The following is a 25,910-nucleotide window of genomic DNA, read 5'->3' as shown; positions in this document are numbered from 1 at the left end:
AACCTTAGAAGCCACTTATTGAGCATTTTGAAGTGTGGGGAGAATTACTTAAACAATACCCTGATAATTCTCCAAATACATCCATAAATAAATATCTTTAGTATCACTATAAATGAAAGTGGTACATAGAGTCTAATGAGCTGATTTTTCTTCTGCTAAGTATTTTTTGTGGCCAGCGGGCTATTTTGAGAAATTCAGGCACTAATGAGACTATCAGTTGGGTCTGTATAGAATATCTGATTTGTATTCTTTTAAACATTTCAGAAAAGTTTGAGTCAGAAGTTTACAGAGAAGCAAAGCGTTCATGATTTTGGTTTTGGGATCAGCCATTTACAGGCACAAAACTTTTTTAACATTCTGATTTCTGGTCTGTATGGAATATCTGATTTGTATTCTTTTAAACATTTCAGACAGGTTTGAGTTGGAAGTTTACAGAAAAGCAAAGCATTCGTGATTTTGGTTCTGGGATCAGCCATTTACAGACAAACTTTTTTACCATTCTGGTTTCTTGTCTATATGGAATATTCGATTTGTATTCTTTTAAACATTTCAGACAGGTTTGAGTTGGAAGTTTACAGAAAAGCAAAGCATTCGTGATTTTGGTTCTGGGATCAGCCATTTACAGACAAACTTTTTTGCCATTCTGGTTTCAAGCAGGCTCTGACTGCTGTTCTCTCTGCAGTACAGCCCCGACAGTGTGGCCGGAGCAGACGGAGAGCTCGACCCCACTGCAGTCACCTTCCCGGGCTGCTCCTGCCGCAGCAGCTCCTGCGAGGCTCCCGCCTGCCCGTGCCTGAGCCGCGGGCACAGCTACAGCAGCCTGCGCCTCAGGCTGGCGGAGCAGCAGCAGCAGCCCTTCTCCAGGCCCGTGTTCGAGTGCAACAGCCTGTGCTGCTGTGGGGAGGGCTGCCAGAACAGGCTGGTGCAGCGGGGGCTGCGGCTGCGGCTGCAGGTGTTCCGCACGCAGAGGAAGGGCTGGGGCGTGCGCGCGCTGGAGCCCATCCCCGCCGGCAGCTTCGTCTGCGAGTACGCCGGGGAGGTGCTGGGCTTTGCTGAGGCCCAGAGGAGAATCCAGGCCCAGAGCCCACAGGAGCCAAACTACATCATAGCAGTGAGGGAGCACCTGCACGACGGGCGGGTCATGGAGACCTTCGTGGATCCCACCCGCGTCGGGAACGTGGGCAGGTTCCTGAACCACTCCTGCGAACCCAACCTCTTCATGGTGCCGGTGAGAGTTGACTCCATGGTGCCCAAGCTGGCACTTTTTGCAGCTGTTGATATTTCTGCTGGAGAGGAGCTTTCATATGATTACTCTGGAAGATTCCATAATTCACCAGAAGCCAGCAGAGAACACAAACCTCTGGAGGAAGAGAACAGCCTGAGGAAACCTTGCTACTGTGGTTCCCGCACGTGTGCCTCCTTCTTACCTTGGGACAGCTCCCTTTTTTCCACACCAGCCAGTTCTCCACAGACTTTCAGCCTTAAACACACCTAAAAATACTGATTTCCCTAGCAGTTAAACTCATTCTGTTCCAACAAGAAAGCACATGTGGCTCTGAGGAGCAGCACAGAGACATGGTTTCGAGAACTAATATCATGGAAAAACCTTTTTAAGGTGGATAGTACAAGGGATTATTGGAGATTCAAGATGTTCCAATCTTGCAAAATCGGTGACTAAGCCAGGCCTGGTGTTTTTGCCTGGTTTTCCTTTGAGAGCTTGCTGTATGTTAAAGCAGCTCTCTCAGTCTCTTCAGAAAGAATTGGTACCTTTGGCACTTGTACATGGACAGGACATGATAACAGCAAGGAAAGTCACTGATAACACCATGAACCATGACTCTTGCAAGAAAGGCATTAGATTCTTAAAATCCATTAAATTCTTGTTTTTAAATTACTTGCTGTAATTTTGTTTTGTTCCACAAATCATAGTAGCTACTAATTATTGATGTAAAAGGAGAGTAGCTTTAATACTTGGTGTGTCCCATATAGCTGCATGCCCAAAGCAGCTGTGACTGACTGGCTCCTTCACTCCCATTTAGCTTTGCTGAAGTGGTGCAGAACAGCAGTCTCTGACGATTACAACATCCCATCTTTTTTAATCACCTCAGCCTCGAGGCCGCTCTCATCAGAGCTCTGCAATCACAACAAGCAGCACATCTGTTACTGCCCAGCACTCAGTACATGCTCAGGAAGCAAATGCAGCCCCTGCAGCAGGATGATGCTGACAGCCTGCTGAAAGTAGAAATACAGAAGTGCATCCGAATGACAAGATTTGTGTTGTGTGCTGAACAGCTGACAGATGCACGAGGGTCCTTTCAGCTGCTAACTGATGCATGTTTTCACTACTCCAGGGCCAGGCAGCGTTAAGCAAGGCCTGGCCTTTCCCAGCACAGGGAGAAGGTCATTCCATCTTCTCTGCATCATCCCTGTCTGGCTCTAACAGCTGTGCAGGGCTTTGCTGAGCACCTCCTTCCCCCAGGGATGCACTGCCACATGAGCACATTCTGTAACTGCACGTTCCTTCACTTCCTTTCTGCAAAGATCAAGTTAAGGTAGCTTCACATAGGCTGGTTTTGATATTTAAGATGGATAAACTGCAATTCAGTTTTTTTATCCATGTCACACTGTACCATCAGCAGCACAAACCATCAATTATTTGCTCTGGACAGTTGGATCTTTTCCTGTTTCCATACCCTTTGATGTAACGCACACAAGGGAGTACATCTCATGGGGATCAGCTGTTCTGCAGGTGATCAGTAACTTCATTTTTAAATTACAGACAACTTTGATTTGAACCTGAAAGATTGGTGCCACTGAAGGACTGAGCTGTCACTCCCAACTGAGTGTGCACTTTCACAAGGAATCCAGGCAAACAGCTAAAAACTGGGAGCTCTTTATAATCCTGTCCACTCTCAAAGCACAGTAATGATTACCAATATTTCAATATTCATTGGGAGATTTAGTTTCCTACTGAAATATAATCAGAATATTCAAGGATGCAGCTTTGAATGAAGGTCCCCAGCTCTGGGGAGAAGGGTTGGAACTAGATGAGCTTTTTAAGGTCCCTTCCAACCCAAACCACTCTGATTAACCTGATACTGACCAGGGATAAAGGACATTTAGCTATTTACTAAACAAAATCATACTTGGTGTTTATGTTTGCTTCCTTGATACCAAGCAGTGTTAACCTCTCCCATTAAAGTGCCTTCCTGCTGCTGTTGGGGTTTAGACACAGCTGTGGGTTTATGTTAAGATAAACATTTCCATGTGATTTCTCTTTGGGTTAATCATTAAATGTCATTTCAGTGCAGAAACCTTCCAAAGGATTTCAGCTGCTTGTCAGAAGTAGTTTCCAGGCTGAGTGGACATTAACTTCAGTCCTTGTCTCTTCAGGTTCCTGCTGTTACAGGAAGGAAACTCCCAGGATCCTGTACCTTGGAATGCACAGAATTCCAGAGCACAGCCTGGACTGCAAGGTCTCTTGGGTAGAAAGGAGTTTTATCTGGTTTTCTCCCTGAAAATGCATCACACCAGCCACTTTCAGACCACGGGGCTGGGAGCAGATTATCCAATCCACTTCCTCTTTCCCTCCTTAGAAAAATTTCCAGATGAGTGTTACAGCATCTGCACTCCTCATTTTCAGCACGGTTTGTTACCTTCCTGTTATGAGTATAAACTTGGCATGATTTTGAGTAGTTAAGGAAGTGCAAATTTAAAAAAACCCAGCCACCTTTCACAGTATCTGGTCCTTGATCACAGCCCTACAGCAGGAGCACAGCTGAGCCCTCTGTCCCTGCAACCCAAGCCTCAATCCAGGCCAGTGCTGCAGCTCCTGGGAGTGACCTGATCCCAGTTATCTGCTCAGAGCAAATTCCCCAGCTCAGAACAGAGCAACAGTGTTGGACCGCTCAAAACAGCCACACTGACGGCCTTGTATAAACAAAATAATTGTTAATGGAGTTCTAAACCATCCTGACAGTTATTAGTGGCCTTTTTCCATACAGCACTATACTCCACCATGCCTTGGCACTGCAGCTGCCTGGGGGAGTGGACCAAAATCCTACTGAAAAAAAAAAATCCCCTATTTTTTTCCTAGTTAAGAAAATAGGGAATGGACTATTGTATCTGCTGAAGTTCTGTTCACCTTCTCCTTCTAACTCCTTTCAGCTTCGGAGCCCCAGTCTGCCCCTCACAGCTCAGTGTGCTCTTCCAGAATTAATCCACTCAAACAGCTCAAAAGGCTCTGAGCTCCTTTTCATCCTCCCTCCTCTCTTCTGCTCCGAGTGCAATAATGATTATCAATATCTCAATATTGTGCCACGTCATGCTGTGTCCTGGGATAGATTTTTCTGCTTGCTGGGCTTACCTGGACCCCACTGGAGGCTGGTGTTTGCTGAAGGCCTGCCCAGGCGTTCTCCTGTGTCACCTTTTCAACATGAAAGCACTGCAGGAGCTGCCACGTGATGGATTTGCATTAAACTCAAACCCAAATTATCTACAGCACAGACAGCACTGGCAAGGACCAGCATCAGTGCCAAGGCTTTTGTGAATCCACCGTTACATGCAGATCCCAAAATGAGGTTGCTTTCAATTGTTCCTATTTCCCTTCTCACTTGTTAAAATTTCTCTCCTTTTCAGTGAGGAATCTTACTTTCAACAGAACAGTTTAGAAATTTACCCTGTTGGGTCTTAGGGTTCACAGTTCCATCTACCATCACTTCCATGACTTTTACTCAAGTGGAATCATTCATTAGCTTCAGTTTCTTATGAGGCCAGTATTGTATTTTCCAAGTCCCTACAATAAGCCTACACTGCATCCAAGAAATTCAAAGGAAATTCTGTTTTTCCATCAATAAAAGTATTTTGCATAAACAAATGCTTGATATTTTATTAAAATATGTACAAGATTTCTAATCATCATCACCCTGAGGATTATCACCCTCAGCTGCTGAAGGCACTTCCCAAAGAGCAGCAAATATCTGCCCAGGAGAAGCCCATTTCTGGACATGATTTTCACTGCAAGTGGAATGTAACAAAAGGCAAGCTGCCTGTGGGGAGAGCTGCTATCTCCCAGCCCTCATTCCTGACTCCATTGTCTCTCAAAGCAGCCTAGAATTTCCTAACTGCCTAGAATTTCTTTTAAAGCTGTCTTATAAAGTCTTTGATTATTGCATTTGAATGTAGAAGCTCTACATAAATAAAAGTAATTAATAAAGATCTTGTCTAAAGAGGAGTTGTAATTCACAAGGTAGTGATCAGTTAAGGGTTAAGCTCAGTAACTCTGGAGGTTTTTTCCCAGCCTAATTCTGGGATTAAGTAATCTTTGAAAACATGATTGGCATGTTTCTGCTCAGTTTTGTTCCAGTTGAATCCAAAACACCCTGGTCAGGCTTTAAATCCAGGCCAGATTGCTCGTGAACACAAAGGCTCTCCAAAAGCGCTGTTGAGTCACGCTGGTTTTTCTTCCCTCAGCAGCAACTTGAAGCAAGATTTTTCCACTGTGTGTCACCAGCAAGGGCCACTGCTGGTGTCTGTTCTCCCTGGGGTGGGATGCAGCCCTCCTGTGCCCGAGGAAGGCCCTGGCAGTGTGGGCAGTGTGGTCAGCGGGGCCCCGGGGCGCTGTCGGCGGCGCAGCGGAAGCCCAGGTTGGACGCGGAGCTGTCGGGGGTGTTCTGGCTCCGAGCTGCACAGCGGTACCTGTAGCAGTAGGACTGCACAGCAACACAGAAGAGGAACTTCTTAGCACAGCTGGGGCTCCTCAGGCAACAGCTTGTTAGATTAACAGATTAATTAGTTAGATTAATACAGCAAAACGTTGCCATCGCTGTGGGACAAATCGATGAAGTGCTACGGATGGAAAGCGCTGTGTTAGAAATGAGGGAATCCTACACAGACACCAGCTGACACAAAAACTAGTCTGAATGGCAAAGTGTCTGATAAAGTGTCAGCCAAGAATCTCTCCTGCTCTGGGAAAAAGCCAAAACAACCATTCAGCCTCCCCTCAGAGGCTGAGCTGTGTATCCACATGCTAATGCCCTACTGGAATGGACAGGTACCAGCACCTGCCTGGAAACATTTCCCTGAATGAGGTGCCACTTTTGGGATGGGATGTAAAAAGGTGCAACTTCAGGCTCTGTCAGCTCTGAGAGGGAGAAGAGCACCAGCACACAAAGATCACTCTGAGCAGACATCAGGCACCTTAATAAAGAGCCCTTGTACTAACAGTAGTCACTGATTTTGTCTTGATACACAGCCTAGTTTTATCACCTACAAAAAAAGACTAGGGCAGACTAGAATCTTCACAAACCTTCAAAACGGGTCATTCATCACTGAAGAGCCTATTCCAGTGTTAATTTAATCAAAACTGCTAATTAACATCTGACATTGATTTCACCTAAGAAGGAAATCAGTGTAGAAAATGGGATCTCGCTGTAGAAAATTTAATCTAATTATGAGAGTGATTTGCCAGCCACAGGCTTTGCAAGGGAAGAACAGGACAGCTTTAATGAAAGAGGAGATGTACAATGAGGGCTTTTCAGCACTGCATGAGCAGAGTTTAAAACACCATTTTGTGTCATGAAAGCCATCACTCTGTGGTGACATGCTGGCGGTTCTGAAGGATTTTCAGGTATGCCACCAACTCAGCTGAAACACTTCATCTCCCAGCCAGCTCTGCAAACACCTGATATCATTGAACCATGGAATTAGAAAGGATTTGGGACTGAAGGGCCCTTAAAGCTTATCCAGTCCCAACTCCCTGTGCTGGGCAGGAACACCTTTCCCTAGGCCAGATTACTCAGAGCTCCATATCCTTTCTGGATCAAAAGCCATTCTTAAAAAACAAAGTCACATCCATACTTTCTACTCTGACAAGTATCACTCAAGCTCTATCATGAAACACCATTAGAAGCCTGTATCAATTTTAAGTTCTGCACCTAAAACCCATACTGATTACAAAAACTTACTTGTTTTAATTCCAAGCTAAGCAAAAAGAGGTCCTTAGGAACATCAGGTGTTGCTCTCCATAAATCCCATGAAAGCCCTTGACAGGCTGCAGGAAACTCTGTCAGAGGATCATGGTCAAGTGCTTTCAGAGGGAAGAGAAGCATGAGAAGAGCACAGTACCTTATGGCACATGTAGGATCCACCCTTCTTCACTCTGTCCGTGCCCGAGGACGGCCCTTTCTGGGGAGAGGAGGACACTGGTCAGTACTCAGGGAGTAACTGCTAATTTCAGGGAGTAAGGGGATGGAGAAGGAGCAATCATAAATATTCCAGACACAGATGTCAGCGGTGTCTGAACCAGACAGCTTGAAATAATTCTGCCCTACAGGATTTGCAGGTGACAGTAACTGTGCTCCCTCCCCACTGCTGCAAATATTTAACATCCCAGGTGCTGCCCACTGATAATGCCTGGTTACAGGGAGGTTCCTAAAGAGGATTTTACCAGGAAGGAAATGAGCTCCAGCTTTCCTCAGTGACCACCCTGTGACCAGTCTGGTCACACCTGGCACAGATCCCACCCCCCTACCCTTCTCAAGGGGTACACTGGTCTCCCACCCAGCTCTGCATTACCAGGGTGATGTTCTAGAAGAATCTACCCCAGAAGAGCATTTGTAACTGAACATAAATCCCAGGGGCTGTCAGAAAACCTTGAGAGTCGATGTTGGCACTCTAGAAGCTCCTGCCTGCACTCCCTGACTTTGAGAGCTTTGTGTGTGGAAGTTCACCACAAAAATTGCAGCAGCTTCGTGTTTATTGCCGAAATTTATATGTGTGAAAAAGAATTTGGCATTTAATGGCACACAAATACCCTAGGAAAGCCACACCCTGAGGCAGCATCTGCTCTTTTGAAGCCTGGGTGCTCCTCCACAGCACAGCCCTGCTCCCTCTGCGAGGCCCCTGGAGATTGTCCTCACAACACCTGCACAGTCCCTGCTCTGAGATAAGCCTCCAACCAGCACAGTCATCACCCAGCCTGGTAATCTCATTTTAAAGGAAGCCAGGAGAAAACCGACCTAAAAAAAGTTCCACGGGAACAAGACAAAGCAGAACAATGGGGCTGTGGAGCAGGATTTCCCCTAGATGCTGCAGGGCTGAGCAGCAATCTGTGCAACTGGCTCCAAAGACACTTTTATAAACGAAGAGGAACATTTTTGGTTAGGATTAGAAAGCCCTAAATCTGTCATGGATCAGCAATTACAAAGGGCTGACCTGTACTGAGCAGTGTGTGAACCAAAGGCTCATAAGTGCACCTTTTTATTAACTACAAAGATCTTCCACCAGGCAAAAACCAAGCATCAAAGGTTATTTGGTAACAAAAAAAAACAACTTGAATTGACCCCCACAGCCTCTGACAGAGGATTACAGCCCCAAAACACTTCACCACTTGGAGAATTCTGCTGTAGTGTCCTCCATAAATCTGTTCAATAATAAAACATCTTTCTCCTATTTAAAATCAGTGAAGGTAAAGAGTTTATCATAAAACAATTGGCAAAGATGTCAGAAAAATCACAAAACCAATAGACATTAGCAGCATTTGCAGTGTTAATATTTGCTTGTGCACATATCTCACTTTTAGATGAGGGAAACTGCCTTGGCTGTGTTTCCCTTCATAAAAGCTAATCACAGCCCAGCAATTAAGGTCACATTTGATTAAAACAAGCAAATCTCTGTTCTATCAGCACCATTGTTTTATGGCCTGACCTGGAGAAGTGCACCAGCTGGTACTGACGGGGAAGGACATTGGTGCAAAGGGCCAGAGCTGTCCAGACCTTGATCCCAGATTTAAACCCCAGAGTTTACTGTAAATTAACGAGGTTATTCTGTACTAGAATACTGCAACAGCCATATTCCAGTCTGTTACATAAGTGCTTGTACATTCCATTGCCAAAGCTCATAAAAGTAGGATTGTTCCTTTAAAAGTTGCTAAAAAAAAACCCAGAAGCTTTGTTTTGTTAATGAAAATAAAGTTGTATTTCTTTCACGACATCAAACAAATGCTTTCTGATGGTGCATGGTGATTTCCAGTGCAGAGCCACATGGTTACTCTGTTTTGAGAGAAATCAGTTTTCAAACAGAGAACTGCAGCTCATTAAAAAAAAAAAAAAAAACAGAGAAGTCACCACAAAATAACCCCTAAAGGGCCTGTGGGTTGATCGACCTCACACACACACTTGGCTCTCTCTGCTAAAGGATCAGTCACATTTTTAGGGAGGAAATTGTTCCCTGGGAGGGTGGGCAGGCCCTGGCACAGGTGCCCAGAGCAGCTGGGGCTGCCCCTGGATCCTGGCAGAGCCCAGGGCCAGGCTGGACACTGGGGCTGGAGCAGCTGGGACAGTGGGAGGTGTCCCTGCCATGGCAGGGCTGGCACTGGGTGGGATTTAATCCAAACCATTCCGGGATTCTGTCACTGCAGTGAGGCACCTTCATTGTAATTATTTATTTGAGACATTCTGGGGTTGATGATGCCAAGGCTGGATCACTTCCCTGCTGGATTAAGGTGATGGTGGGGAACAACTATCCTGTCAATTTTGCTCTCTCCAACTCCAAGAGTTTGCTGAAGTTTTAAGCCCAGACACTTCAGGAAGTATTTAACTAGGTGTTAACAATTACGCTTTTAGGGTTTTTTCATATGCAAACTGATTGTCAGAATTCAGTATGGAGGCAGAGCACTTCAAAGTGAATTCCAAAGGGTTTTTCTGGTTAAATGGGTAAGGAAACTGCATCTCCTCCTGTGAAAAGGTGTCCCAAAATAGCCAGGCTGCAGTTATCTTCTGAGACATTAGAACTGATTAGCACCAGATCTATCAGAGCCCAGCTCTTCAGTCTCTGCAGAGCACAAGGCAGTGTAACCTAAATATAGGCTGTGTTCTCTGGGCTGAAAAGACTGAATTCTTCCAGAGGGTCAGGAAGAATATGTTAAGTTTTTTAACATATTTAGTTTAACACCCAAAATCTTCAAAGCAACTTTCTAGCACTGAAGAGATCTGGGCTATGCTGGGGATTGCTTACAAGGAATGGATGGAATTCTGCACACAGATTGTTGGGGGAGTTCCATAATTGATTGTCTTGCCTTCACAAGTAATTACCAGGAGTAAAAATAAACCTGAAAGTGCTTTTTAAATTGTTAGCAAATAAAAACCACTGTATTTGGTGGGGGTTTGAGTGACAAACTCTACCTGGCCTTACTTGTATTCATAAATCATGGGATTGACTCATCCTGGATAAGCGGGAGTGGAGCAGATCTAACACTGGAACTGGAATCTGCTGAGACAGAGCATCAGTGACCCCTCACATCTCACTCTGCAGGAACCTCCATCTGCCTGCCACAAAGGAAAACAAATATTCACCTCTCAGAGCCTGGTGACTTCTCCTAAAACTCAGTTTTATCATATGGTCAGTTTAAAACAAGCCAGCAGAAGCCAGAAAGATAATTAATAATGGTTTGTTCTCTGCCTGGGATGGGGAAAATAAGCACAGCTTGTAACAACATAAATGAACTAAAAACCTTCCTTTTTGTAACAAAGTCATTCCACAAATTCTTGATTTCTGTAATATGAGGCCAGTTTGGAAGTATTCAATGGCTAACCATGTGTGGATAACTACCCAAACACAAAAACTGCACCAGAGCACTGCAATTCCAGAGTGGATGAGCTGTGCCGTGATGCTCCCGAATCAGAGGCACAGAGCAGGAGGTTTTCCAGCACAAAGGAGACCCTGGTGACAGAGGGGATTCTGCCCATGGTGCCAGGCAAACACTCACAGGGTTGTGAAGCTCCAGGGGGGAGTGGTGCACAGCCCACCAGTCCGACGTCCACTCCCAGGCATTCCCCACCATGTTGTAGAGGCCGTAAGCATTGGGGGGAAAGGCAGAGACCTGCACGGGACAGGGAACACAGCTCTGAAACCACACCAACAGGCTTGGAACCCTCACACCTGCCTGCTCAAGGTGCACTCTGAGCAGCCCCAAAAGCAGCACCAGATCAGCAGTGCAGCCCTGGGACACTTCTGCATCCTGCATGTAAATCAAACAGCAGGGAAGGCTGTGTCACCTCTGTGTCCTCACTCAGCAGCCTGGTTACAGTGTGGCACAGCATTCCTGGCTGGTTTTGGAGACTGTTTGGCACTGTTTGACCAGCAGACACACCTGGCATTAGGGACTTGACCCCACTCACAGCTCCCAGATTCCCCTCCCACAAGGAAAAGCCAGGGTGGCTGCCAGCTCCTGCCTGTGCAGACTCCTCTTCTGATGAAACTTTTGGATTTACTTAGCTACCAATAAATAATTCATTCACATTCCTGACTGCCTTTAAAACTCCATTCTGGTTGTTATACTAGACAGACTCAGCCTTTCCCCAAAAGGGAAGTTTAATTTCTTTTAAATTATTGTGATTTTTGAGTTCACAAAACTGTGAGGTCAGAAGTGCAGGCAGAAAATACTTCAGCTTCTGACTACAAACTGACTGGGAAGGGGGAAAAGAGGTCAGCTTGAGAGAAACTAAGAAGTTAAAATGAAAGTAATCTTTACTTTTCAATTAGCTCGTAAAAGAGTCCCTTGATAATGCTCAAGCCTGCAGTGAAATTTAATGCAACTTAAAATCTAAAATGAAAGAGTACAGAGATGGAAAACAGCCATTGCTCATCCTCCTGAAGACAGACCTGAATTTGAAGATTAAGATCATTTCCACATGCTGGATTGTCTTTGAGCCACACTTACAGGTGCAGTCCCCTTGTACCCATCCTCTGCTGTGTTGTTGGTGGGGAATTCTCCCTGCCAGATATTGGCATAGTGTTGCCCTTTGGGCTGCAATTTGTTTCCCCATGGGAAAAGCCTGAGGAAAGACAAACAGAGCATCTGTCAAACATTGTTAATTAAAAGTCAGTTATACAGAACCCCAGAATAGTTTGGGTTGGGAGAGATCTTAAATCCCATCCAGTGCCAGCCCTGCCATGGCAGGACACCTCCCACCATCCCAGGCTGCTCCAGCCCCAGTGTCCAACCTGCTCTTGGGCACTGCCAGGGATCCAGGGGCAGCCCCAGCTGCTCTGGGCACCCTGTGCCAGGGCTGCCACCCTTGCAATAAATACCTTTTTCCTAATACTCCATCTCAACCTCCCCTCCTTATGTTTAAACCATTCCCTGTGTCCTGTCATTCCACCCCTTGTCCCCAGTCCCTCTCCAGCTCTCCTGGAGCCCCTTCAGGCCCTAGCAGGGGCTCTGAGCTTTTCCTGGAGCTTCTCCTCTCCAGGTGAGCCCCTCCAGCTCCCCCAGCCTGGCTGCAGAGCAGTTCTGAGGGTAACAAATCCCTCCCAACCCTCTCTGTGTTCCCAGCCCCATCAGGGACTCCCCTGGGTCAGGTACCTGTTCTCCAGCCCCCCTCGGCAGCTGTACTCCCACTCAGCCTCCGTGGGCAACCTCTTCCCTGCCCACGTGCAGAAGGCCATGGCATCATTCCAGGAAACATGAAGGACTGGATGGTCCATTCTGGGAACAAAATCAACAGCACAGGCTCCTCAGGGCACCAGGCAGCCCCAGGGCTGCACAGCACGATGTGACACCCTGACAGGGGCACACAGGAGTTACAGCTGCACCAGGTGACTTCACAGGAAAGAATTTACTTAAGGAAAGGCAGCAAAATGCTGGAAGGGAAATGCAGCCATCAGAGGGAAACAGGAGGAGAAAACAATTAGCTTCGGTTTGTCTCGTGTTGCTGCCACCTCCAGCTCTCCAGTTATTTCTGGTTTGTGGTTTCTCAAGTGCAGTACCCAGGAGGCAGCAGAGAACTGCCCACACCCTGCCCTGGGGGAATTTGGGTGCTTGCAGAGCCAAAGGAAAGCTGAGCACCTGCAGCATCACCACTGCCAACCCAGCCTGGCACAGGCCATCTGGCATCAACCCAGCCTGGCGAGGGCCATCTCAGCCAGAAGGCAGGATTCTCAACAGGAACTGCACACTGCCAATTAGTGGTGACTGTTCTTCCCTCCCCTGAGGCCCCTCTCCTGCTCGGTCCTGTCCTTGCTGTCAGAGAGGGAGAGCTGACATGAGGAAGAGTCTTACCAACTCTACCAGCTTTTGCAGCACCCTGTCCAGGAAAATGAACTGCAGAAATTTAGCTGGGAAGTGATTTTCCCCAGGTGCTTTAAGCAGTCCACAGTTTACAAGAGCTCCTGTCTTTAATGGGGTTTGGTTCCATAACTGACATTAAAATCCTTGTTTCTTCTTCCAGAAAAAGATAAAAATGCCCAGGCATTCTTGCAGAAGGATCCTCCCTATCCAAGCCTCCAATAGACCAAGATGATCCCAGAGCTGAGGGTTCAGGAGAGGGAGAAACTTCCTATAACTCCTCTTCCCTGCCCCATTTAAGAACCCAACGTTTCCCTGTTAACCCATGGGGCCACTTCCCCGTGGCAGCTTCCCAGCAGCTGTGCCAGGCCAGGTTTGCACCAGCCCAGAATTTCATGGCAGGTTTCCAGCTCCTGTCTGCTGGCTCTGACCTCAATTCCTGGCTCCCCCTAACAATGCCTCCAGCTATTATCTCTATTTTTGCCTCAGATAATTCTTTCCTTGCCCTTGGAGAGCAGATAACTCGTTACTGAGCACTTCAGCCATCAGATGATGGTGCACTAACAAAGTCCTGTCCTTAGAGGACTCAAAAACCTACTAGATCTAGGCTAGAGAGTCTGATTTGATTTCAACATGCTGTTAGAAACTTTCACTAGCTGATAAAGTGACAACTTCATTGACACCTGCCTAGTCAGAGGGGCAGTTGCAATGTTAGAGGTCCCAAATGAAGACAGCAATTTGATTTTCTAGGCCAAAAATTCATCCCTCCTCAGAATGAAAGCAATTGTATGAAGACAAGGATCAGCAAGTTTCAGGGTTTGTGCAGGCAAAGCGTAGCACTAACTGTAAGAAAAAGCAGAGTTTTCAAAGCATTCAGAGCTTCTAGATAGTCACAACTGATTTTTCACAGAATACAGTAAAAATGCACAAAACTCCTCAGTTTTCTCTTGCCAGAGAAAGAGACTTCCAAATCCCACGTGGAAGAATTCACACTACCCAGACTCCTGGAGCGTGCACCCAGTGAGGATTGATTCCTCCTCTCCAAAGAGGTGACTAAATCAAAGCCCTTTCCTGCAGCCCCATTCCTGGTGGGATGCCCAGGGATATTCCCTGGGTTTTATGATGGAATGGCTCTCATGGCTCACCTGCTGGAGATGCTGGAGCCGGGGCCCTCAGGGTGCCTCCAGCTGGCTCCTTTCACAGGCAACCACCAGGGAGCAGCTGCCACCTGAAAAAGGACAAGAGCAGCAAGGAAGGACACTTCAATTCCAGTTAAGGGAATTTCTGAAAAGCCACCAGATCCCTTCCAACCCAAACCAGTCTGTGCCTGTATGAATTCCACCTCCTGGCTGACTTCAGTCTGATACAAGCTGCAGCAAGGAAAAAAAAAAATACCATTTTGGCCTAAAGAGCATTTTCACCCTAATGATTTACTCCCTGGACTCAGTGTTTTGACATCACTGAAATAACCCCCTGATGATGCCCTTTAGCTGGGGGTCAAACACTCATCTTGCAACACATTTGCTTTCTACGTCATTAACCCACTCAGCTGATTTTAAATTATTTGCTCTCAGCTTCCAGAAGGTGGAGACAGAAGAACCACACAAGGGAAGTGAAGCATGAAGCCTCTCTCTTTTTTTTTGTCCCCCAGCTGGTTTGCTGGGAAACATCACAGAGCCAAAATCATCTGCAGCAATGCAGACACTGAGTAGTTCTCTCAAACCAGGAAGTCCCAAATTTGGTGCTTCAATGCCAAGAAGTTTTTCCTGGAAGACATTCTTGAAGCATTTCTTCTATGAGGCGTGCTTCAAAGCAATGCTTAACTGCTCTGATTCATATTCACTTAGAAATACTTATTTTAATAATGGGGCCTTCACTGAGGAAAAGAAAGGAACATTTATGCCACCCATCAACAGTGGGTTTATTCCAACAGCTTCCAAAATACTCCTAATAGAGAGATAATGTCTAAAAAGAACAAAAGTCAGAGGAAATGAGCCTGGAATGCTTTAGGTGGCAAAAAACCCAGAGGCTGGTTAGTCCTAGAGTGACTTTGTCAAGCGTTATCTACAGAGGTAGGAAAGGTGCCAAGAGTGTTACCTTTAACACCAAAGCTCCAAAGCAAAGTCCAAAAAGTCACTGCAAGCTGGTGTTGAGAACCAGAATCAGTCTGGTCAAATAATTTTAACAGCAGCTTTTAGGGGGAAGCTGCATCCTTCAACAGAACATGTAATTACACGTGTGTGGGAGAAAAGATGATCTATGTCACACAGAAATTGTCAAGAGAACTCTGGTCCAAGTTATACATCAAATCCCTGACTAGGATATTTCAATAACCAGTGCCCAAACACATTGTCCTGGGTTTAGAGCCCCTCATCAGGCCGTGCTCTGACACTCCCTGACAGCACTTCCCTCCTCCCCTCTCAGCACACACAGATTTTGCCTACAGCACATCTGGGTATTGAAAAGCACCCTGGAAATCAGCAGCAATCCTGGACTAAAGCTGCAGAGCCCAGAGCTTTTGGGAGCCCTGGGGAAGGGCTGTGAAATGCCTGAGGAGGCTGCAGGGCTCCTCCAGGCTGGGGAGGTGCTCACACACGGTGTGGACACCCTCCCTTCCAAAGGGAACACCTAAGCACCAAAGAAACAAAGATGTTCCCAGCAGCCTGCTGGTGACCCAGACATTCTGTCCTCCTCATTGGGACCCCCCAGGCAATGACAGCTTTTACAGACCCTCTCTGTCCTCCCCAGCACGACAACCACAATGCCAACCCCAGTTCTGGCTTGGTGTCTAGCAAAGGACATTCTCACTCCAAGCAGAGCCACCACCCTTGGCAAAAAGCATGAGAAATATCTGATTTCTCTCAGCTCTGTTACTGAGCATTCAAACCCCAAAATGAGACCTCCCTGCAGATACTCTGCTCAACACTCTCAGCACGAAAGCTTCAGAGTGACAGGGCTGCTAAACTGGTACAACAGTCAAGAGGTTTAAAACTAGTCCCATTTAACCAATTCCTTGCCCATATTGAGGTTTGACCTTTAAACTATACTGAAAAGAGGACAGAAATCCAAAATTAGCATTTTACAGCTATTTAAGGAAAATAAAAGAGCAGCAGAACCACTTGCTAAAGCTAAAATCTGAAAGATCACAAGAAAGATTTCGACAGTTTCTAAGCACAACATATTTTTGTAAATTAAACTGCTGGGTTTTGGATAAAAACATCTCTGCAGGAGACTGCAAAGATTTACACTTTAGACGACTTTAATTTTGGAAAACATTTTTGTGATGCAAAAGAAAAAGCAGATGCTTTCAATCAGGCTGGTTTATTTTAACCCAAGAAAAATGTCTCTCCACAGGAAAGCACTGTGTGTGCACAGCTCCCGATTGTGGCTCTGCTGAGCTGAGCACCAAATGGCTGCCAGGCTCTGCAGAGCACCCAGAGCAGTCACACATGCAGGGCTGGAACAGGGATAACAGGGGGAGAGCATGGAGAGCCTGCAGGAATTACCTGGAGACTCATCTAAGGTAGCCCCTGGCTCTGCTGAATGCACCCCGAGCTGCTCCTTCCAGAAATCTCCTACCTGAAACCTACAGTTCTCTCCCAGAACTTCTCACGTGTCTTTAAAGCTTTTAATTGTTCTAAATCTAAATAGCAGAAGAGATAATTAGACAGAGATATTACAACATCATGGTTAATACAGCCAAGTCCTCCCTTGCCAGTAATGAGCTTAGTTACTTTCATAACACTTCACGTTCTGCTTCCCTCTGAAACATGTTCTGTGCACTGGCAACAGATTCCTGCTGTCCAAATAGCAGCAGATGCTGCTGGATAGAGCTGGAATCAGAGGACAGTCCCCTTCCTTTGGGTTAATTCTTGCAGCATGTCACCTGTGCCAGGTTACCCACACCTGCAATCCTCACGCCCTCGTGCACAGGGAAGCGCTTCCCAGAGCAAAGCAGAGACACAAAGGTTTGATTTGGTCTGATCCAGCTGGAAACAGGGATTATCCAGCTCTCCCCTCCAGGATTAAACCTTAACAACTCCCTGCTCTGCTCCTTACAGACCCAGGGAACTGTGAAAAGAGAGCCCAGTGGGCTAGCACTGGGAAGAGCTGGAACAATTAATTCCAGCCCACGAGCTTTGAGCTGGGGCGGAGCGATTCGCAGAGCTGGAGGCTGAACTCCCACCAACAGCCCACAGAAAACTCTCCTCCCAAGTATTCCATCCTCCTTTCCAAGCAGCCTGGGCCAGCCTAACTTTAATTGCTCCATTACCTCACAATGTCAAGATTTTTTAAACTACTTCACAATTACCTTGAAGAAAATTCCTTCCTAAATCAATGTAGAAAAATAAAATTAAAGTGGGGATCAACACCAAGTGAGTTTCATTGTCAGCATTACCCTGTTGCTGCTGCTGCAGTAGGGGAATACCCCTAAAAACCACCCCAAAGCCACTCAGCCCATAGCCATAAAAGCACTTATTAGTCTTGCACTAATGTGGCCTGTGACACGTTCAAGAAAAACAACCCTCAAATTCTAATCAGATTTATGTACCCGAAAAATTACTAAAAATAAACTCAGAGTAGCTCATCTTGGCTCATGCTCCTACATTTCCATCAAGTAGCAAGTCCCCTGAAATAGCAAAGCTGTGGATCTTAACCTTCAGGCAGGCCCATAAGATGATGCCAAACTCATGCTGCTGTCCAGTCATACAGCACCAAACATCAGCTTTTTTTGTGCTACAGCATTCTTATGCTATTTTAATAAAATATTTTAAAAGCCTTACAGCAGATCAGGATAAACAGCTGGAAAAAAACCAAAAGTGACTGCAGAGTAAGAACTTCAGAATTAACTGTGTGAAAAGAGATTTTGAGTGAAAAGCAGCCCAAGTCTGGAAACCACTTTAAGAATCATTTATTAAGTGGTGGGTTCTTAAAAAAACACTCCAGTTCAGAAGCTGACTTAATAGGTTACCACTTGTTTCAATCAGATGGTGTTGAGCTCTGTACATCTTTAATATGCAAAAGGATCTTGCTAACATTGGTAGGACATAAGAAAAAAATTGTTATTCAGTAAAGAACATAATTTTTGGATGAGGTTTTATTTTATCCATGTAAGGCAGATACACATAAATCTGACTGTTCCTTCTTCCTCTAAGCCAGATCCCGAACCTTGAGCACTGATTAATGAACTACTGAAGAAAGAGGCAGACAGAAAATGGAACATTTTCAGTCAGATGAAAATTTTAAGAAATAAAAATGATTACTGTGCAGTGGATCCACTTCATTGTCCCCACAGAGAACAAACCTGCTGTAATTATGGACAAGGACCGAGCCAGGGCTGGGAAATCCTGCCCCACACAAACCCAAACTCACAGTTAGCAGAGGATTTGTCCAGCAGGCAGCTCACTCCTGTGTCAGGGGCTGGACTAGGGCATCTCCAGAGGTTCCTTCCAAGCCCAGCCAGCCTGGGATCCTGTGAATCCCTGATTTTGCCAGCTCCTGCAATTCCCATGCTATTTATTCTATCAATTAAAAGTCCCAGCTCCCCCAAAGCTCTAATTACAGAAGAATCTGTTCTCACTCTTAATTTCTAATGTTAATGGCCTCCCTCACGAGCTCAGGAACGGAAGCAACAAGGGGGTTTGTTTAATATTGAATTTATCTGCCTTAAAATCCAGTATTTTACAGCAGCTTGAAACTGCACACCAAGGAAAGGCAGCAGCCTTAAAACAGATTTGATTTTTACTTTACAAGTCATCAACTACAAAAAATATTTCAGACTTGCTTGAAAACAAGCACTTTTATGAAGGGACCTTTTCTTTGCCTGAGGAAAGGCCACTGAACCTCAGTTCAGACAGTGTAAAACTTCACAGCCCTGTCAACCCTCCAAGAAAAGTAACCACAAATACGTGATGCTAAAATCCAGTCAGATTCATTAAGTGTAAGTTTTGGAATCAGAAGAAGCTTCTTTTGAGGAACTGATATTCCTGGTGAAGGCAGACACCTCTGGAAGTCTAATTTCCAGCCAACATTCAAATCTGCACTCCAGTAGTCATTTTTTCCAATAACCAAGTGCACATGAGCTGTAAGGAAAGGATGTGCACAGATTTATCCTGAGGCACAAACCATGCCCTGCTTTAAACTGCAGCTCTGATAACCACGGGCTGATGTTCCTGGCAATTCCCAGGGAGAATTCTGCACATCCTTCTTTATCCCAGCAGTGGGAGTAGAGCACAGAAGCCCACAGAGGAACAGATCAACAGCTCCATCTTCCAGCTCCTTGCAGGGAGCAGCTGAAGCACTGGGGGCTGCAAGAACAGCTCACCCTGCCCACACTGGCACTGCTGTCCCACCTGCAGCCAGGTTGCTCTCATCAGCAGCTTCAGATGTTCAGCTGAAATGCAGAATGTTTCAGTTTGAGGTTATTGTGAAACAGGCAAATTGCACAGCTCCAAACTGCAGAGATTTCCATACAAACAGGGATGAATGCAGCATCCCACAGTTCTGGATTGGCCAGAACTTAGTGTTTGCTTGAGCTGCCAGTGAGCCAATTCCACTGCATTCCAGACCCAAAATTCCATACCCTCACAGACAAAGGCAGCACACACATTTGTATGCTCTCAGGCTCTTCAGTGCAGAATGTATCTGGTGTTGAAGCAAAAAATTAATTTTTTTGCCTTCCACGAGCCAAGAATAACAATGTCCCCACTACTCTGCAGTGAGCAAAGCCTGAGGCTGCTGCACTCCTGTTGTGCCACCCTGGTTCCCTTTACCATGGTACCAGCACAACAAAGACACTTCTGCAGGGCTTGGCAAGAGCTCTCAAATCTCCTCAGAATAAAATACAATTATGGGATGGTTTGGGTTGGAGAGACTTTAAATCCCATCCAGTGCCACCCCTACCATGGCAGGGACACCTCCCACTGTCTCAGGTGACCCCAAGCCCTGTCCAGCCTGGCCTTGGGCACTGCCAGGGATCCAGGGGCAGCCCCAGCTGCTCTGGGCACCTGTGCCAGGGCTGCCCACCCTGCCAGGGAACAATTCCTTCCCAATATCCCATCCATCCCTGCCCTCTGGCAGTGGGAAACCAATCCCTTTGTCCTGGCCCTTTCCAAAGTCCTCTTCCACCCCTTCTGGACCCTCTTTAGACCCTGGAATGGGCTCCAAGGTCTCTCCAGAGCTTTCTCGTCTCCAGGCTGCATGTAAAATTTTAAGATGTGAAGCTCTCATAATTTTTAAGCCCACAGAAATAATTTCAGCTTCAAAGGACCTTCCCCCTCACCCTATAAAATCCTTTTCCATTTGAAGGAGCCCTCCCCTGCTCCATCAGCAACACCCTCATCTGGCACAGCACTAAATCCTCCCTCTGCCACGTGACCACCACAAACTTGGAGGCCAAAATTAAAACCTGAGTTCCCAGAAATCTGCAACAATTCCATCCTGGGCTGCTACACCCCTTTTTACTGCTTCCCTTCCAGAGGCTGAAGCCAGCCCACATTCCTGCCAGGGGCTATCTGGGAGCCCACCTCACCTCCAGGAAAGGCACACCCAGAGCTCCAACAATCACCCTGGGAGCTCAGCTGGGTCACTCCTCAGCAGCTGCCACCAGCCCCAGCTCTGCCTTCAGCCAGTGGCTTTGAGGCTTTGATAAATCTGCTTTAGGAACTGGAGAAGACCAAGTGGCCAAACAGAGCAAAACCCCCAAGACACACCCAGCTCATCATTTATAAATTATTTTATTTGGTACCTCCACTTTCACCTTTCCCCAGTTATTACACAGCATGTGAAATATTGCTTTCAAAATGTACATTCCTGTTGCTCTTCCCCTATATTCACATTTGTATTTCACATCCCTGTGCTTCACCTGGGGAAAATCCTTGTCAAAACACTCCTGAGCCCCTGAGGCACACGAAAACCACAATCCTTTCTCCCACTGGTTGGTTGGAGGGATTTGCAGTGCCAGTAACACACCAATATTTATATCTTATTTCTGCTTTTCATCTGATTGTTTATGATTGAAGAAGGTGACTTTTAACAGCAAGTTTACTTTTAACAACTCCAGAAAACCTTCAAAAAGCAGCAGCCAAAAAAGACCAGTTTGGGCTCCATCCCAGGCCTCTGGCATAACATTTGTCCTGTGAGCACTGCAGCCAACACTTGAAAATTTGGCTGACATGCTCAGGAAAGTGGCTCCCAACACTCTGTTTACAAAATTGCCAAGGCTGAGATTATAGCAGCATTCTTGGGGTTTGTTTGTTTGTTTTAAACCACAGAAACTGATTTAGGGAAAGAGCTACACAGGAAAAGGAATTTCTTCAATACTGACTGTTGGGAAGATGGGATGAGCCATTCATTTTTTTTTAATTTGTATTTTTATTATTTTTATGAAGGCAAAACAAATCCACGGATGGATTTAGCATCAGTTATGCCAGTGGTGGGAACTGCAATTTAGCCTTATCTCTCCCAGTGCACAATTGCCAATCCTGAATGCAAAGATTACAAACTGCACTTGTAATCTTCCTCCCCTGGCAGCAGGAACCCAAATCCCACGTTCTTTGCCAGTCCCTCAGAGCACACACTCACGCAGGGCTTCCTGAAACCTCACATGTCTCAGGCTGCCCCTTGAAAACAAGAATCAAACTGTGTCCCATCAGAGCTGAGGGTAATTCTGACAGGAAGGGACCTCAGGAGGGGATTTTGTCCAAACCTCTGCTCAGAGCAGATCAACTCATCCAGGAGATGACATCTGCTCATCTGCCAGGAGCTGCAAAGAGGACCTGACCTGTTAAGGAGGTCAATGAAGCCTGAGGAAGGCTCAGCAACACATTCACAACAAAAAAAGGAGGAAAGGGAGGGCAGGGAAGATTTATTACAGAACTTTCTTTTTAAACCAATATTCACTTTCACTCAACAGCAAAACTGGATCAGCTCCAGGAGTCAGCAGTGCTGCTTCCAGGATCACTGTGGTGCCCAGGGGGATGAGGGGAGCTGGAAAAGCAGCAAATGAACACAGGATCCTCTAGAGAGGAGGAAACATCAGGAACTCCAGCCATTCATAGCATAAGGAATCTTACAGACTCAGCCTGAACTACTCAGGTAGCAAGGGGTTGATACCAATTTTTGCCCATGTTTTTAATTGTTTTTTAAAGAAAAAGGACAGAGAACAGATTGCAAATCCTCCCCACTTCAGTCCATGATTCCTGGCCAAACAAGTCTCCATAATTCCCATCTTTGCACCTGGTTTTGAGGACATCACAGAGTTCAGTTTTCCCTGCTGTGATTGCCAGAAGAGCCCAGGGATTGCTCAGGGAGTTTCCCCCTGCTGTGCTACTCACTGCTTGGTGGATGTCAGCCTTCACTGCTTCACTCAGCATCCCCTCAAACACAAAAGAGTCACCAAACTTCTCTGCCTGTGGAAAGAACAAAGGATCCATGCATTATGTCATCAAAGGAATGCTATTCTTGGCACCACACTCAACATTTACAGCTTCGTTTTAGCAAGGATAAGAAAATTCAGAGAACCATTAAGGTGGAAAAAAACCTCTAAGACCATCAAGTCTAACTTTTAACCAAACAAATTCTAATAGTGGATTTGAGTTCTCTTTCAAGGAAGCTGTTTTGGAACTGAAAATAAGGGATTTTTTTTTTTCTCTGGATGTTGTTTTTGTTCAGCAGCCACTGGGCAGATGGCAGCTCACTGAGCTTCTGCACATGTTTTTACTTTTATTAATTAAAATTGCAGTTCTGATTGTCCCAACTGCTTTCAAGTGCTACAGTCATCAATCTAATATGAAAGGGCATGTTTCATTCCTCTTATTTTTCCTTTTGGAATTACAATAAAAGACTTGAGCCTTGTCACTTACTGCTCCATTATCACTAGTACCAGGTTTTAAATTGCTGCTACAACAATAAAGAGTTAAATGTAACTCTATCATTATATCTAGCATGATACCAATCCAAAAGAATAAAAAATACAAATCATTTCCACCAGTAACAGTGCATTATACCAAGTGAAAAAAGAGGGAGGAGGTGTAAGTGGAGCAGTCAGTGACACCAGCTGAGCCATGGAGCCTGCAACAGGCCCCAGGTGATGCAGCTCTACCTGCCAGGGCTCCAGGAACATTTGGATAACTCTCAAGCACAGGGTGGGATTGCTGGGGTTGATGATCCTTGTGGCTCCTTCCAGCTGAGGATATTCTGTGATTCCACACTGAACCCACCACACATGTGCTCATCGCAGCAGCTGTTTGCTACAAGCAAGTTTTGTTCCAACTCAAAATAGTTAAACCACGTTTTTTCATAATTATCTAGCTAAGAAACAGAAATAGCAGACAAAAGAAGCTCTTCATGCAACCAGAGGATCCTGCCTTCCAAATGAGAACCAGTTCATCAAGTGAACTCAGCAAAGTGCCTCCTCTGAGACCTGCTCATTGCTCAGGCTTTCATTTGCCTAAAAGGGCTGTCAGGGCTTTGTCAGAGCTGTGTAGGAGCAGTCAGCTGGCAGGAGGGAGCTGAGCTTCAGGCACAGGTGGCTCCTTTCTGGGAGCAACCTCAACATATTCTTAGTCCATTGTTCCCAGCAACAGGCACACAATTATCACTGCAGTTGCTCTTGTCTCCTCCTTAGGCACAGGGCTCTCTGTCAGCAGCAAGGAGCTGTGCTGAGCCAGCCTGCAGAATCCTTGGCCATCTCAGTTTGTTCAATCCCTTCCCCAGATTTCTCTAAGACAAGGAAAATCTAACCTGGTTGTACTGGTACCAAGAGATCCAGGACCCAAATATCAAAAAACCCCAAGCAAACCACCCCAAAAACCCCTGTAGAGACCTGCTGGCATCACCCAGGCTGCAGGACAGATGTGGGTTCAGGTGGCAATTATTAATCACAACACCACCTGACTGTCCTTTCAGCCACAGCATAGCCAGACAATTCCTCCTCCCCACTACCTCCCTCAGAAACATTGGAGTGTGCAAATCCCAAACAGATTTGGGATGCCAAAATGCTTGTCACAAGCATCGTGACAAGGCAAGGCTGGGATTTTCCAGCTGGGAGGAGCCCTGGTGCCTCACCTCAGTGACGTAGCCCGTGGCATTGACAAAGCTCTGGAAGTCCTGGTTGCTGACCTCGTACTGGTCCATGTGGAAGCTGCTCAGGTGCACTCTGCGGGCTGGCCCCTCTCCATCCTGCTGGATCTCGGGCTCCTGGGTGCCCATGGTGAACACCCCTCCTGGGATCAGCACCATCTGCACAGCAAACAGCCCAGGGGGAGGCACAGTGACCCACTGAGGAGCCCCACGCTGCTTTTACTCCTCATGGAGCAGGTGGTTTGGAAACAGCATTTTGGCCAGCCCATTTGGGGAAACAGCAAACAGAACTGCAATTGGGAACAAATCCCCGTTTTTCACATGAAGCTTGGGTCGTGCTTGTGCCCTCGTGAGGAGAAAATGGTGTTTCCTATGTTACACTTGGTTATTTCTGCAGTTACAGCACTGCCAGGGCAGCAAAGGAGCAGAAAATGAGCTCCCAGCAGCTCCCCAGCACCTCCCCTGGCTCTTCAGGGCACGGGAGTGAGAATTTGGCATCCCATTTCTGTGTTTCTTCTCCACTGTAGATCTCTCCCAGCAACACCTAAAATCCACACAACTTGGAACTGGCCCATAAAACAATGCTACAAACAGCTTCTCCTTCAGACTATTCACATCTGAAAATGGCTGTGTCCTCCCAGCTTTCTCCACTGAGAAGAATCTGAGCTCTTACAGACTGTCCAAAACCGACTCCATAAAAGGGCTTCAGGATAAATTTGCTTACATTTTTTAGGACTTAGGAAATGACAATGTGTTTAAAGCCGCACTACTTCCTCCCTCCCAATCTCTCTTCAACCCTCAGTAGCTGAAAGATCTCCCTGAAGAGGTTTCCAAGCCAGGCTCCGAGCTCACTGGGCTAAAACCATGTGCAAAATTAACTCTTGCTTGCTCCCAGTTCTAAAACCACGCTGGAAATAAATAAACCTGTTTGTGGCTGATGCAGAGGCCAATGCTCCTCTCACTTCTCTGCTGGTAAAGATGTTTTCTAGCTGAGCATCATCAAGTTATGTTGAACTTAAACCTAGCAGTAATTAGCTTTCATTACCTACTGCTGGAGCTGCCAGCTGCATGAAGGGTCAGAGGATTTTTTCCTCCTCCACACCCACGGTAAACTGCTCAGCTTTGTCACACAAAATACCCACCAGCGACACGGATCCCCAGCACAACGGGGATTATTCAAGTCATACTCTTTAAATATTCTCCAATTTTGAAGCGAGTTCCCACACTGCCTGTTGCACACAGGGTTTCCCAAACTGACGCAGCTCCCCAGCATCACAAGAGAGGCAGAAGGAGAGGAAATCCCTCATGTTTTCCTGTTCTCTCCGCGAGGCAAGAGCGAGATGGGGCCAGAAACAGAGCCCACGCCAAAGCCCAGCTCCTCAGTGGCGCAGCCCACCCGCCTATAATTTAATTTAAATCTCCCCGCAGCTGTTCCCTGGCTGTTCCGTTATCCCGGAGGAGGCCGTGCTCCACCGGGGCCGCCCCACGGCCCGGCCCGAGGCCCCTCAGGTGCTCGGGGCTCAGGTGGGTCGGGGCCCGGCCCAGCGCTCACCGGCCCGCGCCCGGCGCTCCGCCCGCTGCCCGCCGCCGCCGAGTAGCGCCGCGCCGCCGCCTCCCGCCCGTCGCCGGCGGCCCGGCTGGCGCTGCAGCCGCAGCCGGGGGTGCCGGGGGTGGCCGCCGCTCCCAGCGGCACCGCCAGCAGCAGCAGCGGGAGCAGGCAGGGACACAGCCCGCTGGGCGCCGCCATCTTGGCGGCGGCGGC

At 46.7% G+C, this 25,910-nt stretch overlaps 2 protein-coding genes across 4 annotated transcripts in view; one reads left to right on the top strand and one right to left on the bottom strand.

The window, feature by feature from the left end:
- LOC110469849 (histone-lysine N-methyltransferase SETMAR) overlaps nt 1–1,894 on the top strand; it is a 3,350-nt gene extending 1,456 nt beyond the window's left edge. Inside the window, exon 2 of the mRNA XM_021529005.3 lies at nt 683–1,894. Within this exon, the coding sequence (XP_021384680.1) occupies nt 683–1,495 (813 nt within the window). The 3' untranslated portion in view covers nt 1,496–1,894. The remainder of the gene's footprint in view (nt 1–682) is intronic.
- SUMF1 (sulfatase modifying factor 1) lies at nt 218–25,910 on the bottom strand. Of its 3 annotated transcripts, XM_085590261.1 has the most exons (10): nt 25,701–25,910; nt 24,134–24,307; nt 22,402–22,476; nt 14,212–14,294; nt 12,365–12,487; nt 11,720–11,834; nt 10,766–10,879; nt 7,126–7,185; nt 6,966–7,051; nt 6,478–6,682 (listed from the first exon to the last, which is right to left on the bottom strand). In XM_085590261.1, exons 1-9 carry the CDS (start codon nt 25,893–25,895, stop codon nt 6,971–6,973), a joined length of 1,020 nt encoding a protein of 339 aa, XP_085446387.1. In that variant the 5' UTR covers nt 25,896–25,910; the 3' UTR covers nt 6,478–6,682; nt 6,966–6,970. The 3 variants fall into 3 exon arrangements, with proteins under 3 accessions (XP_021384679.2, XP_085446387.1, XP_085446388.1); XM_021529004.3 differs by lacking the exons at nt 6,478–6,682; nt 6,966–7,051 and adding an exon at nt 218–5,711; XM_085590262.1 differs by lacking the exon at nt 6,966–7,051.

Source organism: Lonchura striata, chromosome 12 (genome assembly GCF_050655825.1).
Source record: "Lonchura striata isolate lonStrDom1 chromosome 12, ASM5065582v1, whole genome shotgun sequence".
Lineage (NCBI taxonomy): Eukaryota > Metazoa > Chordata > Aves > Passeriformes > Estrildidae > Lonchura > Lonchura striata.
This window is presented reverse-complemented; position numbering and strand designations above follow the sequence as displayed.

Excerpts from the sequence above, each read along its gene's own strand:
- SUMF1 (XM_021529004.3), bottom strand. The coding sequence starts at position 25,895 with ATGGCGGCGCCCAGCGGGCTGTGTCCCTGCCTGCTCCCGCTGCTGCTG. Across the intron at positions 22,477-24,133 it reads CCACGGGCTACGTCACTGAG|GCAGAGAAGTTTGGTGACTC; the intron begins GTGAGGCACCAG and ends TTCTTTCCACAG. Across the intron at positions 12,488-14,211 it reads GGCTCCAGCATCTCCAGCAG|AATGGACCATCCAGTCCTTC; the intron begins GTGAGCCATGAG and ends TTTTGTTCCCAG.